Here is a 14,340-nt window from a genome sequence, read left to right as displayed (position 1 = left end):
CTTTTTTATAAAAAAAGAAATATATTTGGAACTTTGTTGTTATACTGGGTATATTCTGCAGAGCAATATGAGTGGGGAAGGGGGCTAGACGTGTAGGTAATTTGTGTGTCTTTATTTCTTTTTAACATTCTTCTAGTCAATTTAACCTTGCTCATCCTTTTATTGATTTTTATTGATTTTTTTTTGACAATGTGACTCTAGGACTCTTCACTCGTCCATGTGCTGTTTTCTCTGCGTTGGTGATTTTTATTTTCGTTCTCTCTCGACGCTCATCATCGGTCGTTTGGGTACGACCCCGGACTGCAGGTGAACTCTGACCCCAGCTAGCTCTTTTTCCTAGGGGAGGGAGGGGGGGGTCGTGAACCTAGCCCCCCTTCTTGTTAACCCACGTCGACCTCCGACCCCCTCCGTGGGGGGTACCCCCTTACGGAACATCCCCCATCATCCTCGGCGCTCGAGGAGAGCGACACACCCCCGACCAGAAAGAGGGAGGGGGGCGGGGGCGGGTGGGGGAGGGGGGGCTGGGAAGGAAGACACCCCCCTCCCAAAAGGTGAGAGGGGGGGAAGATGGCAGCTCTCGCCAGCTCTCTCATCAGACAAAAGCGGGCGGTCAAGGACGACCAACCACCCCGGCCGGTACCCAACAAGCGCAAGCCGTGTCCGAAGAGCAACAAGTCGCTGTGCCAGAAGCAGATCCTGGTGTTGATCTCTAAAGTGCGGCTATGTGGCGGTCGGAAAGCTCGGACCGACAAAAGGCCAGGTGAGTCGCCGCTACCACTTTCTATTGTCTTGTCCTGGATGTTTCTGAAAGCGAAATGAATTTATCGTAAACCCCTCCTCTTTCTCTTGAACTCCTCCTCCTCCTCCTCCTCCTCCTCCTCCTCCTCTTCTGCCTCCTTTTTTGCCCAAATAAATTGGCCTTTGATTTGTTTGTATTTCATTTCTGTTATCATCGGTGACAAAATACATGATTTGTAAAGGAATCTTCTGAATATGTATACTATACACCATATATATATATAATAATTTAAGATAAGAGATAAGATATTCCTTTATTGATCCCCTTGGGGAAATTCCAGTGACACACACATGCAGCTCATTGTCTCATTAACAACAACATATCACAATCATTACATTTTTACAGTAACAACGGCACAACATAAATTCAAACACACATGTACATTTGTTGACACATGTCGACTACAGAATGCCTGAGACACCATATGCGATAGTCGGCTGCGACAACACCGGGGTGTCGTTGCGCCAGGTGGCGGGAGGGAGAGTGGAAAGATAGTCCAGCGGGAGGGGGCAGGAACGGGGGGGATTGGGCTTTGGTGATGAGACAGTCTTAGGCTCCCCCCCTCCAGCACGCGTACTAGTCGGCTGCCGTCACCATCACGTGGGAGTGGCGCCGGGCGTACACGCGGGAGGGGGGATTGGGTAGGGATTGGGGGTGGGGGAAGCCGCTTGCCACTCTTATCTCCCAGAGGGCCTTCGACTCCAGCAGCTCCCTGGTTCGACCTTGGTCCAGGAATTTGTTTTGGCTGACTGACTGGCACATTTATCCCAGCCACGTCACTTTAAATTTGATTTGAATAGAGTGAAATATAACTCTATTGATTTGAGTGGAGTGAGTTTTAACAACTCCGTCCAAATGACTGAATGCATTATTAGTCCAAGTGTCCAAGTGTCTTAATCAGTTCATTTTGGTAGGTCCTGTGCACAGTAAACAGATCCAAAATCTTCTTATTGCAGTCCAAAAGCTTCGATAATCCAAAAATGACCACGTCTTCAAGTTGGTAGCCCGATTATGATGTCCCAATAGGCAGAGAGGGTTAGCCTTATTCTGCTTCTTGAAGAAAATATGCAATCCACTGATTAGATCCATTTAGAGTTGATTTGAGTATAGTCCGGCAACCGGCACGAAGCAGAGCATAGCAGCGTTGGGCTCCATGGAGCAGTAGAGGCGGCGGTAGGAACGGCCTTGAGGAGCCTGGGGAGAGGAGAGAAATGCGACTGTCTCTGGGAAGGGCTGGGAAGGAAAACGTATATATGTTGTATATATGTATATATATTAAATGTATATATATTTGTATATATGTAACGGATGGTACCGTGAAGCACAGTCACGAAGGACTTCACATGTTGTGAAGTGGCTGGAGTGAGTAGCGGTGCTGTGGGTTAAACTCACTCTCATCCTCAAAAGACACATTAGAGACGTTACAAAGCAGTGAGTTCACCTCTTGGTATAGCGGTCTGTGCTGTTGCCCGCGGCGTGGGAGACCCGGGTTCGAAACTCCCTCTGGGCATCGAAGTTTAAGGTGACGATGTCACAACCGTTACAATGGTGCCGACTGACCCGGATGCCTCGGGTGGAATGGAGTGAGTTTAAGGAGGGTGAGTGTAACGGATGGTACCGTGAAGTGCAGTCACAAAGGACTTCACATGTTGTGAAGTGACGGGCGAGTAGCGGTGCTATGGGTTAAACTCACTCTCATCCACAAAAGACACATAGACACGTTACAAAGCAGTGAGTTCACTTCTTGGTATAGCGGTATGTGCTGTCGCCCGCGGCGTGGGAGACCCGGGTTCGAAACTCTGTCGGGGCATCGAATTTTACTAAAAGTAACATTTCAAGATGTGTTGTTAAATAGCAAACGTTTACCTGAAAGCTTTAAAAAGTTGACAGACTATTTTATATTCAACAAAACCAGTGATCCCTCGTTCAAATGGACCTGTGATCATCTCACAGAGTGACAGAGACACATTTACTGAGGGGGGGGGGGGCTCACAAATGTAATGAGCAGGTAATAGTCGAGTATGGTAGCTAGCTTAGCATGCGTGAAAAGCCAAGTCAGACTGTACCTTGGATGGCTTTATGTAAAATGGATAATGGTTGACCTGCATTGAGAGACCGTGCTTCCTTGGATATGGTTGCTGTGCACTAATGTGACATAACAACAAAAGCGTGGTATGATTGTTTGAGGTTGTCTGCCATATTGAACAAGAATGCACTGTTGACCGCTGAATGTCCATGGCTTGGTGTGCAATGTTGAAAACATTTTGCTCGACAACATTGAAGCCTGGTTGAAATTTGGTTTGAAAAGTTATATTTTTTGGACATCTTTCAAGGAGGTTTTTTCAACGTCCTAAAGTGAATGAACGATGTCCTTTGATGTTGCTAATTCAACATTGCAATGCAACTGATGACACAAACTACCCCCGACCCACACGTAAAATATATTCATCCGGTACACCAACATGTATTTTCTTACCTGTGCACTAATGTTACCCAACATTCTGCTAAAAAGCTAGCAACTTACATGGAGTCTGTAAGGATATGGCTAAACAATGGATTGGCTAACGTTAGCCGCTAGCTACCTGTCATCAGCAGAGTGAAGCAATGGCTGATGAGATGCGATTGCAGACTAAAATAATAATAGTGTTGCCTTACTATTTACTCCTAACCAGCAGCAGGGAGGTACAGTAGCATTATCAGAAACAATCTATATAATGAGGAGACAGAGTACTGCAGGCCATTTGAATGGGAAAATCATTAACACTAAAGATGGCAGCAACAATGAAACTACTTACTACAAAACAAACATTTTCAGAGAAAATAAATCAATTTGATTTCATGTTGAGTAAAAGGATAATTTACTGCATCTTGAGGTGAAATACAAGTTTAAAGATGTTTTTAAATTAATCACAATCTCTGCCAAAAGGCTGAGATTATTATCACGCAGGGAGTGGTTGCCAGGGTAACTAAGGACTCATAACAGAAACCACAGGATGGCGCATGCGTATAAGCTGGTCTAAGTGCAAAATGCCATTTTTCGATCACAAAATGGTCCTTTTTAACCAAATGAACCATTCTGGGTTGTCACAATTCTTACCGGTAACTTCAAATATGCAAAAAACGTATTTAATTTAATTTATTTTGTATTACATGTTTTTCAGAGTCATACGGATGACTCCCCACTCAAAAAGAGAGGGGTTTTGTTAGTAGACAGACGTTGGCATTACAGGGACTGAAGAAGCATCCGCAACTCACATTAGCTAACTCGCTAGCTAACTAAAATGTATTATTTATTCATTATTATTAAGTTGTTCAAGAACATTTCTTTCTTCCTTTGTGTTTTAACATTTAGTATGTGGTCCTAACAATTATCAAACGGGTCAAAATAAAGTCAATGAAGGGCGGTCAGGTGGCGTAGCGGAGATTGCGCTCGTCACCAACGCAGGAGATGCTGGGTTCGAGCCCAGCTCTCGGCGTTGCTACCAGCTTGGCTGGTCGTTCATACTAATACAATTGGCAGTGTTAGGGGGTGGGAAGCTGGTGGGTGGGAATCTGGCGCTGTGGACAGGTCAGGTCTCGGCGCTTGCTCAGCGGGGGCAGGACTTGGTGGAGATAGCGGGCCCTCCCACGTGTTACACTTCACCAATGAGAGTCCTCGCTGCCAAGTGAAAAGACGTCACTGGCAGTCGCTGCACGTATCGGAGGAAGCGTGCGATCGGCTTCGGGACGCCCTTGTACCGACTCGTAGGAGAACACACGTACAACAACCAGGTAGGGGAGGGGGGGAATTGGCACAACGACTGAATTGGGACAGGGAGAAAAACAGAGAAAATTGGTGAAAGAGATAAAAAGAAAAAAAGTCAATGACACAAGAACCGCTAAAAGATCAAAAGGTCTATTGCAAGCATGTTGACGGCATAACTGTCACTTTTTTCCAGCTTTCCCACCCTTTGTGGAATACAGTGGAAACAGAAACAAGCACCCCTCTCAGAACAGAGGTTCTGAAAGCTTTCTGTATAGGAAGTTCCTCAAGTTCCTTTTTACCGAGAGAGCAGCGTCTCAGCCAGCGAACTGAGCCAAGAGACAAAAGGAAAGGTTGTGTCTCCCTTGGAAAACAGTGTAGCACTTGCATAATGATGCGAGGACATCCAATAGCAACTAATTCATGTGTCACATTCACCGCACACTATATTACTGATGATGACCGGCAGCTCAAGTGTTCGACAAACTAGAGTAATGCATGAAAGCAACACAGGTGCAAATGTGAATGAAATGTTGCACATGAATGGCAGCTGACAGCTAACGTCACCGACCTGGTAATATATATATAACTGGTAATATACCTAGTAATAATACCTGTAAGGAATCACTGGATTCTTAGCAGCTCAATCACAAATAATGCCCTTGAGCAGAAACAAGCTGATGACCGATGTGGCTACAGCATGGAACAGCGCGTCCAAGATGGTTGGCAAGGTTTACATTAGACTGTGTGATCGTTTTTTTCCTTCTTCTCGAGACTGTGCAATACAGTCTGCAGTCAAATGGGAAAAGTGACCTGAAACAAATCTATGTGTATTGAATCAATTATGAATTGGGGACTGTGACCTGACCGGGCCAAGTTTCAACTTCAATGTTACCAGACTTGCTGATGTTAAAAAGGGATATAAGAAGCTCAATGTGCTTCAACATCATAGCACTCTCCTGAGTATAGGGCTGACCTCGACTAGTCGAATAGTCGACTAATCGATCGAAAGGAGCCGTAGTCGACTGCCATCCTCTTAGTCGAATGCAAAAATATATATTATATTATTATTATTATTATTATTATTATTATTATTATTATTATTATTATTATTATTATTATTATTATTATTATTATTATTATTATTATTATTATTATTATTATTATTATTTAATTTTTTTTATCATTCTTTCCAAAAGCAAAGAGGCCTAGAAGCGTGGCTAACGCTAATGGCACGCATACCAGAGGCGAACAGCCTAAGAAAACAGGCACAGAGGCACTGAAAGAGGATTTCACCCGTCTAATGAACACACTAGACAAATATCAAGATGTATCCATCAGTGGACCAATTGCATGCTTTTGCAGAGGACAAGAATCCTTCAGTCGACTCCTCCAGACATTAAGCACCCCCACAGCCCAAATGGAACGATACAAAAAATATTTTTTTTTATATAATTATTATTATTATAATAATAATAACCTGCCCCAAACCCACCCCATCATAGGCCTGAGAAGAAAAATAATTGAGCAAAGATTTCAAGACCCAAAAAAAATAAAGGGAATTAAACAGATATAATTAGTTATGTCCTGCTAGTTATATAGTAGATAGATAGAAGATAGATAATTATTTTTGCATTCAGGGTCGACTATCTGCAAATGTTGGCCAATCAAAGTCGACAATACAAATCCTTAGTCGGGGACTAGTGTGGACAGCAGCACATATTCCATCACACATCCTGTCCGGCTGTTTGTTTGAGTTCACCGTCGGGTCATGCGCCCATCTCTGCCTGAAGCGGACTGTGTGAAATAACCGCTCATGGCCGTTGCAGATGAAGACCGTCCATCCGACGCCTCCTCTTCAGGCTCCCGGTTGGAAACAGAGAAGGTCAACTGCACCGTCGTCACTACAGTCGTTTCACACGTGTGTAGTAGCGTGACATTACCGTGTGATGACCACAGATATCACACTTCCTCTGGCTGAATCTTCTCCACACACCTCCATGCATGTCTCGCCATCAGGGACGTGCACAGGACTTTAGAGGGGCAGGTGCTCAAAGGCTGAAAAGGGTACTATACCTGTGTGTGTTTTGACCGAGCGTGCGAAGCGTGCAAGCCTGATTTTTAAGGGCCCTTTTCGGGCGGGGGGCCCCCTTTTTATGTTTTTTGGGGGGTTTTGGTAATCAAATATTGAATATTGAACTATAATAATTGGTGCAGGAGCTCACTTATCCTTGAAAAACACTTTTATCACTGACTTAAAAGGCCCATACATCTCCATAAATGTTCAGGGGTGAGGGAATAAGTGCTTACCCTACAGACCCCAAGAAGTGCTGTATATTCTGTATTGTTTAATATAAATGCATTTTTCATTCCAATCCCGATTTGTATTTGAGATTCCCAAATCCCATCGGACTTGACTTCTTTGTGTCCCTCAATGAGTGTAATACCAGCATTCAACTGTATGCGCCACAGCGGTTTCTATCATCATCATCATCACCCACGCTATGCATAAAATATATAGGTCCGCGGAAAGGCACGCTGAGGAGGCCGTGCAAACTGCAATGGAATATGGGGCATCTCTCTCTCTTTACCTAATATTTTGATTATATCCTGACATTTTTCAGTTGGAAGGGCAGTCTATATGCGTAACAAACAAAAAAATAAAAAAAATACGTAAAGGACACACGTTAAGGGACACTTTTTTACGAGGCTCAAAAGGGCAGGTGCTCAAGCACCCCTTTGGCTCTATGTGTGCACGTGCCTGCTCGCCATGACTGCAGACTGTGCATATAGAGGCTGCAAATGCAATGGTATTAATCAAAGACCCAAGCTGAACATGCGTGGGAAGTTAAGTGTTTTAAGTATCCTACCCATGCCAGTGGGGTTGGCCAAAATTTGACAGATACAAAGTGGGAACAAATTGACATATTTTTTATTTTTTATGTATTTATTTATTTAAAACAATTCTGATTAAACAAATGACTTAGCATTACACGACACAGTTGATGGAATATTGCATTTCCCACATACCAGCGGTCCCTCCCGAGTCCCAGTGTTAACCCTTTCACTACCACACTACCAAAGGGTTAACTCTTTCACTGCAACAATGCAGAAGGTTAACCCTTTCACTGCCACCCGACAAATGGTTAACCCTTTCGCAACCACACTACAGACGGTTAACCCTTTCACTACCACACTATAGACAGGTAACCCTTTCACTACCACACTACAGACGGTTAACCCTTTCACTACCACAATACAGACAGTTAACCCTTTCACTACCACACTACAGACGGTTAACCGCATGCCGCATGTACGGTATGTCACAATGCACGTATGTGTCACATACTCCATGTACTGAATAATAAGCTGCAATAGTATGTAGTATGATGTACATACTTTACACACACACACAGTACACACAGCCACACACACACACACACACACACACATGTTGAAGCCGAGACCATTAACCTGTTCACTGCCGCACTACCAAACGGTTAACCCTTTCACTCCGACACAACATCAGGTTAACCCTTTACTATCACACACTGTGATAGTAAAGTGTTAACCTTCTGCAGTGTGGCAGTCAGTGGCGGCCGGCCGATAGAGGGTGCTGGGGCGCCGCCCCCCCCTGGTGAAGAGAGAAAGAGAAGAAGAAAATGTTTTATTTTTATTTTTATTTTAGACCCCTAAAAATAAACTGTTTTGAATAATATTTACTCATTTTAACACTAGGATCGCCGGGGACGAGTTAAGACGTCATTCCTAGCCATGCTCATTCTGCCGAAGACGCCGTAACTCCTCATTGATGTCAATATTTCAAAAATCTGTCATCGAAATCATATTTCCTTTCCGGAGCCCTGAGACACACTGCAAAGCTCCACTCAACTCTCTAGCGGTTCAAGAGCGCCATCTGGTGGCCGATCGGCAGATCGCCAACCGGAAATGAGCCTTTGAACCGGAAGTGCTCATCCATATGTGGTCCGGGCACTCGCTATCGTTAGAGAGACTCCGTCTTGATACAGTGAACATCGATCGGTGCAAATAACTCGAAAAAACAACATGATTTGGACGTATATACTATTATACAACCTGGAAATGGATTGGGCATTTCTCCATCCCATAATAGAAAAAATTCTGTTCCACGCTCATCTGCCAGCGGCGCGAGGAAGCCACGGTAAGATTCAGCGTTATATTCTAACGTGTTCCATATAAACTGCTATGATGAACATATGACCCACTCTGGATGAATCATCTAACGCTGCCCACGGAATTATAAACGATCCCCCGCCCATCCGGTCATCATCAGATGATACGCAGTAACTTCTAGAACCACGTCCAGTTGACATTTTTTATCTCGCGCCGATTGCTATCAAACTGTATTTCATCATCAATATAATGCATTTGGAGCTATAAATCAAGTTCTGGAGAAAGCTGCAGAAAACGATAAAAACATACTTATACTTTAGACCATATTTTAGTATGAATATGTGAATGAAAAAGTTTAACGTTGCTACACCCTGAACAATACATATAGGATATTGAATGGGCCATAATAATGGCAATTTAGCAATAGAATTTAAAAAGTTATAGCCCTGCAAAGAAGGGGAACTTCTCCATAGACAAATAGAGCTGGCGAGGGATGGTAAATTATGAATTTAACCCATGGCGAATAAAGTGTTAAGTATGTTTGTGTTTCAAATGCACAATAACGTTAATATATCAAATATAAATCATTGTTTTGTGCATGATTCACATGACGTCATTCTCTCTCCTGATATAGAGTACCTCTAAAGCTGGGCGCATAGACGTAGCGCTCACACTGTGCGCGTCACTGTATTGTCGCAGCCAATGTAAATAGGTCAAGCAAATACATTTCGCCTATCAGTGCGTTCAAATATGATGTCTCAGGCGCGTTTTTCTAGCACTCGAAGCAAGCTCTGCGCCACTGTACTCGTCACGTCATCAGACAGAAAAGAATGCGAGGAGGAGCCAGTCAGTCCTATTTTATGAGTTCTATACCTCAAAGAACTCATCACCCCTCACTCCTCCTCTCGACATCTCTGCTCTGGCCAGGCAAACCTCCTCCAGCGCCCAAGGACAAATCTATGCACTATGGGAGATCGGGCTTTTTGCTCCTCCGCTCAAAGTCTGTGGAATGCTCTCCCTGACTACCTGAGAGCACCACAGACTGTGGATGTTTTTAAGAAAGGCCTCAAAACCCACCTTTTTAGTAGAGCCTTCTGTTGACCTTTTATCAAATTTTTTGCTCCACACATTTTATGTTCTTTTACCAATTTATTTTATCAGTTTTATTATTCTATGTTTCTCTGCTATTTTATGTTTTAGTCTTGCCTATTTTTATATTCTTTCTTTCCTTTATTCTCGTTAGCTTTTAAGTCCCTTTAACTGTAGCGCTCTGAGAGTTGCCCCGCAACTGTAAAGCGCATTACAAATGAAATCTATTATTATTATTATTATTATTATTTATTCAGTTTCGATTCAGTGAGTTAGCTTAGCTAGGCTCGTGGTTCGGTAATAAGATATAAGAAGTGTATTCTCAGGAGTTGGAGAGATCAGCACGAGATACTGTACATTACTGACAGTGTTGGATTTGGATTTATATGTAGTCTGGAGGACAGTGGACACACACTTTATCAAGCCTAGCCGGACCACAAAAGTTTCTCGAAGGGTTAACACGACGGCTCGAGGCTCGTTCCAAACAACAAGTGAGTCTAACAATATGTACTGTTCTGTAGTTACTGAAACTGATTGAATATGGCAAGTCAAGATTCAAGAGGTTTATTTGTCACATACATGATACACAAGGCGTGCAGTGAGGTCTGATATGAGTGAGTGGCCGCGATATATATCTCTCTCTCTCTTTCTTTCTCTCTCGCTCTCTCTCTCTCTCTCTCTCTCTCTCTCTCTCTCTCTCTCTCTCTCTCTCTCTCTCTCTCTCTCTCTCTCTCTCTCTCTCTCTCTCTCTCTCTCTCTCTCTCTCTCTCTCTCTCTCTCTCTCACACACGCAGTACGCGTTGGTTCATGATTCATGATCATTACATTATGATCGACTGGAATAAAAAAAAATAGCTTTACAATTTACATACTGTAGCTGTCCCTTTGTTCATTAATGTTTAACCTAAATGTAGAACCCCTCCCCCTACCCCATGCGCCCTCCCTAAAGTGGATCGGACCGGCCGCCACTGGTGGCAGTGAAAGGGTTAAACCGAGACAGAGTCAAGACCAGAGTGTATCAAGGAGTCAAGACCAGAGTGTATCAAGGAGTCCAGGCCAGAGTGTATCAAGGAGTCAAGACCAGAGTGTATCAAGGAGTCAAGACCAGAGTGTATCAAGGAGTCCAGACCAGAATGTATGAAGTCTGAGTCATTTTATTTGCTTATGTTTTTATGCAAAAATGTGTCTGTCTTCCTAAGCCAGCTACAAATTATGCTGAGGGCTGCCGAGCCTGTGATGAGTGAGTGACTCATATTGAATGATGACTAATATTGTCATGCATTAATGTTTTAGTACTTCTGGTTTATGTGCATGGTTTGATGCATACGGATAGATAATATTCTAGTATCTGTTACATTAGCCCTCTGTCTTTACAGTATGTATCTTCCAAAATCCAGACTAAACTAAAATGTACTTGAAATGGTATACGTTTGAGTGCACTGGAATCACACTATGTTGTTTCAGGACCTTGGACAGCAGCGCGTCAGGCAGTGTGTTATGCGGCAGTCATTTATGGATTTGAAATGCTCAAAAACTACAGCTGTGGTCTTGACCGTTCGTGAAATGAAAATCCAAGTCTTTAAATTAAATTCAAAGAAAATAGTCAAAGGGCGGCTGATTGGCGCAGTGGGCAAGGCGCTCGCCACTAGCGCAGGAGACGCTGGGTTCGAGCCCAGCTCTCGGCGTTGCTACCGGCTGGCCGGTCATTCATACTAACACAATTGGCAAGTGTTAGAGGGTGGGAAAGCCGGTGGGTGGGGATTGGACATTGTGGACAGCGACTCCTACAGGTCGGTTTGGTGACGCCGGTGCGGCGGAAACAGGAAGTGACGGGGGCAGCGTGAGCCACCCACGCGTTACTCCTCGCCACTGAGAGTTCGAGCTGCTGCGGTGAAAAGATGCGACAGGCTGCCTCATTGTGTACCGGAGGGGACACGTGATGCAAGGCTTCTATCCTCACTACAGCCGACCAGTGGGAGGCATAGTCTAGCAACGTTCAAGACAGGGGAGGGAAGAATTGGATAATACGAAATTGGGTGGGAGAAAAATAGAAAACGGGGAGAAAAAGTGGATCAAATTAATTAAAAAAAATAATCAAGACACACAGAGAGCCTCAGAATGTGAGACCAGTCTAAAGGGCTACAGCGCTGCATTACACTATAGAGAGCCTCAGAATGTGAGACCGGTCTAAAGGGCTACAGCGCTGCATTACACTATAGAGAGCCTCAGAATGTGAGACCAGTCTAAAGGGCTACAGCGCTGCATTACACTATAGAGAGCCTCAGAATGTGAGACCAGTCTAAAGGGCTACAGCGCTGCATTACACTATAGAGAGCCTCAGAATGTGAGACCAGTCTAAAGGGCTACAGCGCTGCATTACACTATAGAGAGCCTCAGAACGTGAGACCAGTCTAAAGGGCTACAGCGCTGCATTACACTATACCCATTACGTTACTGTTGCGTGACACTTAAAACAGTCTGCAATGCATTCTCACCAAAGAGTTCTATATTATAGGCGCAGTGTGACGTCACTTTAGTTTCCCGCGCGCTCCACCCGTATGGGGATTTATCATTGGGAAAATGTATTATCGGCTATTCTATTGTAATAATTCTGCCTCATGAACATTGGCAAGCTTTCCATTTTTTCCACAAAATTATTGTTTAAGCATTTTTGGTTGAAAGAAAGTTAGTTAAATGGTTGTTTAATGTGTAGTTAAAAAATAACTACACTTACTACCAGTAAGTCGTTCAGTGCTGTCGCCGGTCAGCAGCGCCAGAGTGAAATGTAGTTCCTCAGTGAACAAAAACATAAACCTTGTTATTTTGCTAGCTTTACGATTAATTGCGAATTTTTTCATATTGAGCTATAGATTGTGGACGGATACACACAGAAAGGTACACCATGCCAATGTTCATGCTTTATTTGTTTTAAACGAGACGATTTATAAATGTGTCCATTGGAAATACATTGCAATTTCAGAGTGGACTGCGCGGGAAACAACAATGACAACAACCACTACACCTCCCTATATCTCTCATTCCATGGCACAGGAGATCTGTTGTGCCCAGGTGAAGAGAGGGGACACGTGGCACTTATCCTGCATCTGTTTCTCCTCCTCTCCTCTTACAGCCTGCACGTCCAACTTCAGCAGGATGAAAACAAGCAGGAAACTAGGGGAATGTTTAGATTTGCTGTTTGCTAACTATGTCAATACAGAGTGTATAACGTTCCTCTCTACATATGCAGTTCAAACTTCAGCATTATGACAGCAAAGGAAGGTTATCCTAGAGTATTGGTGAGCGCTCTGCTCACTATTGGAATATTCCCCATCACATACTGTGACTTTGAAAACTTTCAGCAACAATGCACCTACACCTGTCCGGCCACACCCACATCCGCCCGTGGATATAAGCAAGGGGTGTGGCCGTACTCCAGCTCTTCCCTAGTCTTTCACCGTTAAAACGGAAGATCAATAGGGGGATATAGGATAACCTTCGTTATATAGCGTATTGGTTCATGCTCTGCTCACTATTGGAATACAAGAGCGGAGCAGAGCAGAGAGCCCGACAAATGTACCCGCTGAGGTCCCCTACAACCATCAGAATACCGGGGAGGGTCCGGGGAACAGGACACCGACTGTGCGAAAGAGGGGACAGCACCCACAAACTCACAGGGTGAGCAGAACGCGGGACAGAAGGGCCCGCGACTACCCGACTGCGCGCCCCGCACGCTACCAGGGAACGTACGTGAAAGCAAAAGCCTGCGTCACAGCTCCCACACCTCGTGGAGTCGGGGTCGTTAGACGCCGTAGCAGCGAAGGAGGTCCCAGCCCCAGGCCACACAAGGCGGAGTTACCGCCGAGTCTGGGGGCCAGGACCCCCAGAAAAGGGGCCTGGTGAGGTCAATGAGGCCATGGCATCGAGACCTCTCCAGGCGTTCACTGGTGACACCACCCGGACAGGTGTAGGTGCATTGTTGCTGATAGTTTTCAAAGTCACAGTATGTGATGGGGAATATTCCAATAGTGAGCAGAGCGTGAACCAATACGTTATATAACAGAGATAGAGAGGGAATGAGCGAGCTATGGCCAAGACGGAATAATTGCAGTATCTATTTGAACTCAATAGAAGGAGGGGTAACATAAAATAAGTAAATAAAGTACTAATTGACCACAGGAAGAAACATATGTTATGTTAAAACCATATATGTAATATATTTACGTATTGTATCAACAATGTACAATGTGTACCTATTACGAATAAATACATAATTATATTACATATTCAAACGATTTTAACTTGTTTACGTTTTCAGATCATTTATAAGTTTGCCTGCCAGGGGTGCTATGTTGGTAGGTGAGTGCTTTTACCTCGACACGTCCAAGACACACTTTTCCAAAAGGCCTCACCCAAACCATAACTTTTCCTTTCCATAACCTTTCCCGACACCGTTTCTTAAACAAACCATAACCGTTAACCCTTTATTAACTTTAGATAGATTTAAACTCATTACGGATCATAAGCCCCTTGTTCGGCTAATAAATAGCAAAGTCTTGGA

The 14,340-nt window shown here is 44.0% G+C and overlaps 1 protein-coding gene across 1 annotated transcript in view; it reads left to right on the top strand.

Annotated features, from left to right (window-relative positions):
• Window positions 1–567: 567 nt before the first annotated feature.
• Window positions 568–14,340, top strand: part of LOC311232921 (fibroblast growth factor 11-like) — a gene marked incomplete at both ends in the record, with an annotated part of 151,965 nt that continues 138,192 nt past the window's right edge. Inside the window, one exon of the mRNA XM_084319754.1 lies at window positions 568–760. Coding sequence (XP_084175880.1) covers window positions 568–760 — 193 coding nt within the window. The remainder of the gene's footprint in view (window positions 761–14,340) is intronic.

This window comes from Notolepis coatsorum (assembly GCF_963971535.1).
Source record: "Notolepis coatsorum genome assembly, chromosome: 8".
NCBI lineage: Eukaryota > Metazoa > Chordata > Actinopteri > Aulopiformes > Paralepididae > Notolepis > Notolepis coatsorum.
Note: the sequence above shows the minus strand (reverse complement) of the source record. Positions and strands in the feature narration are given on the sequence as shown.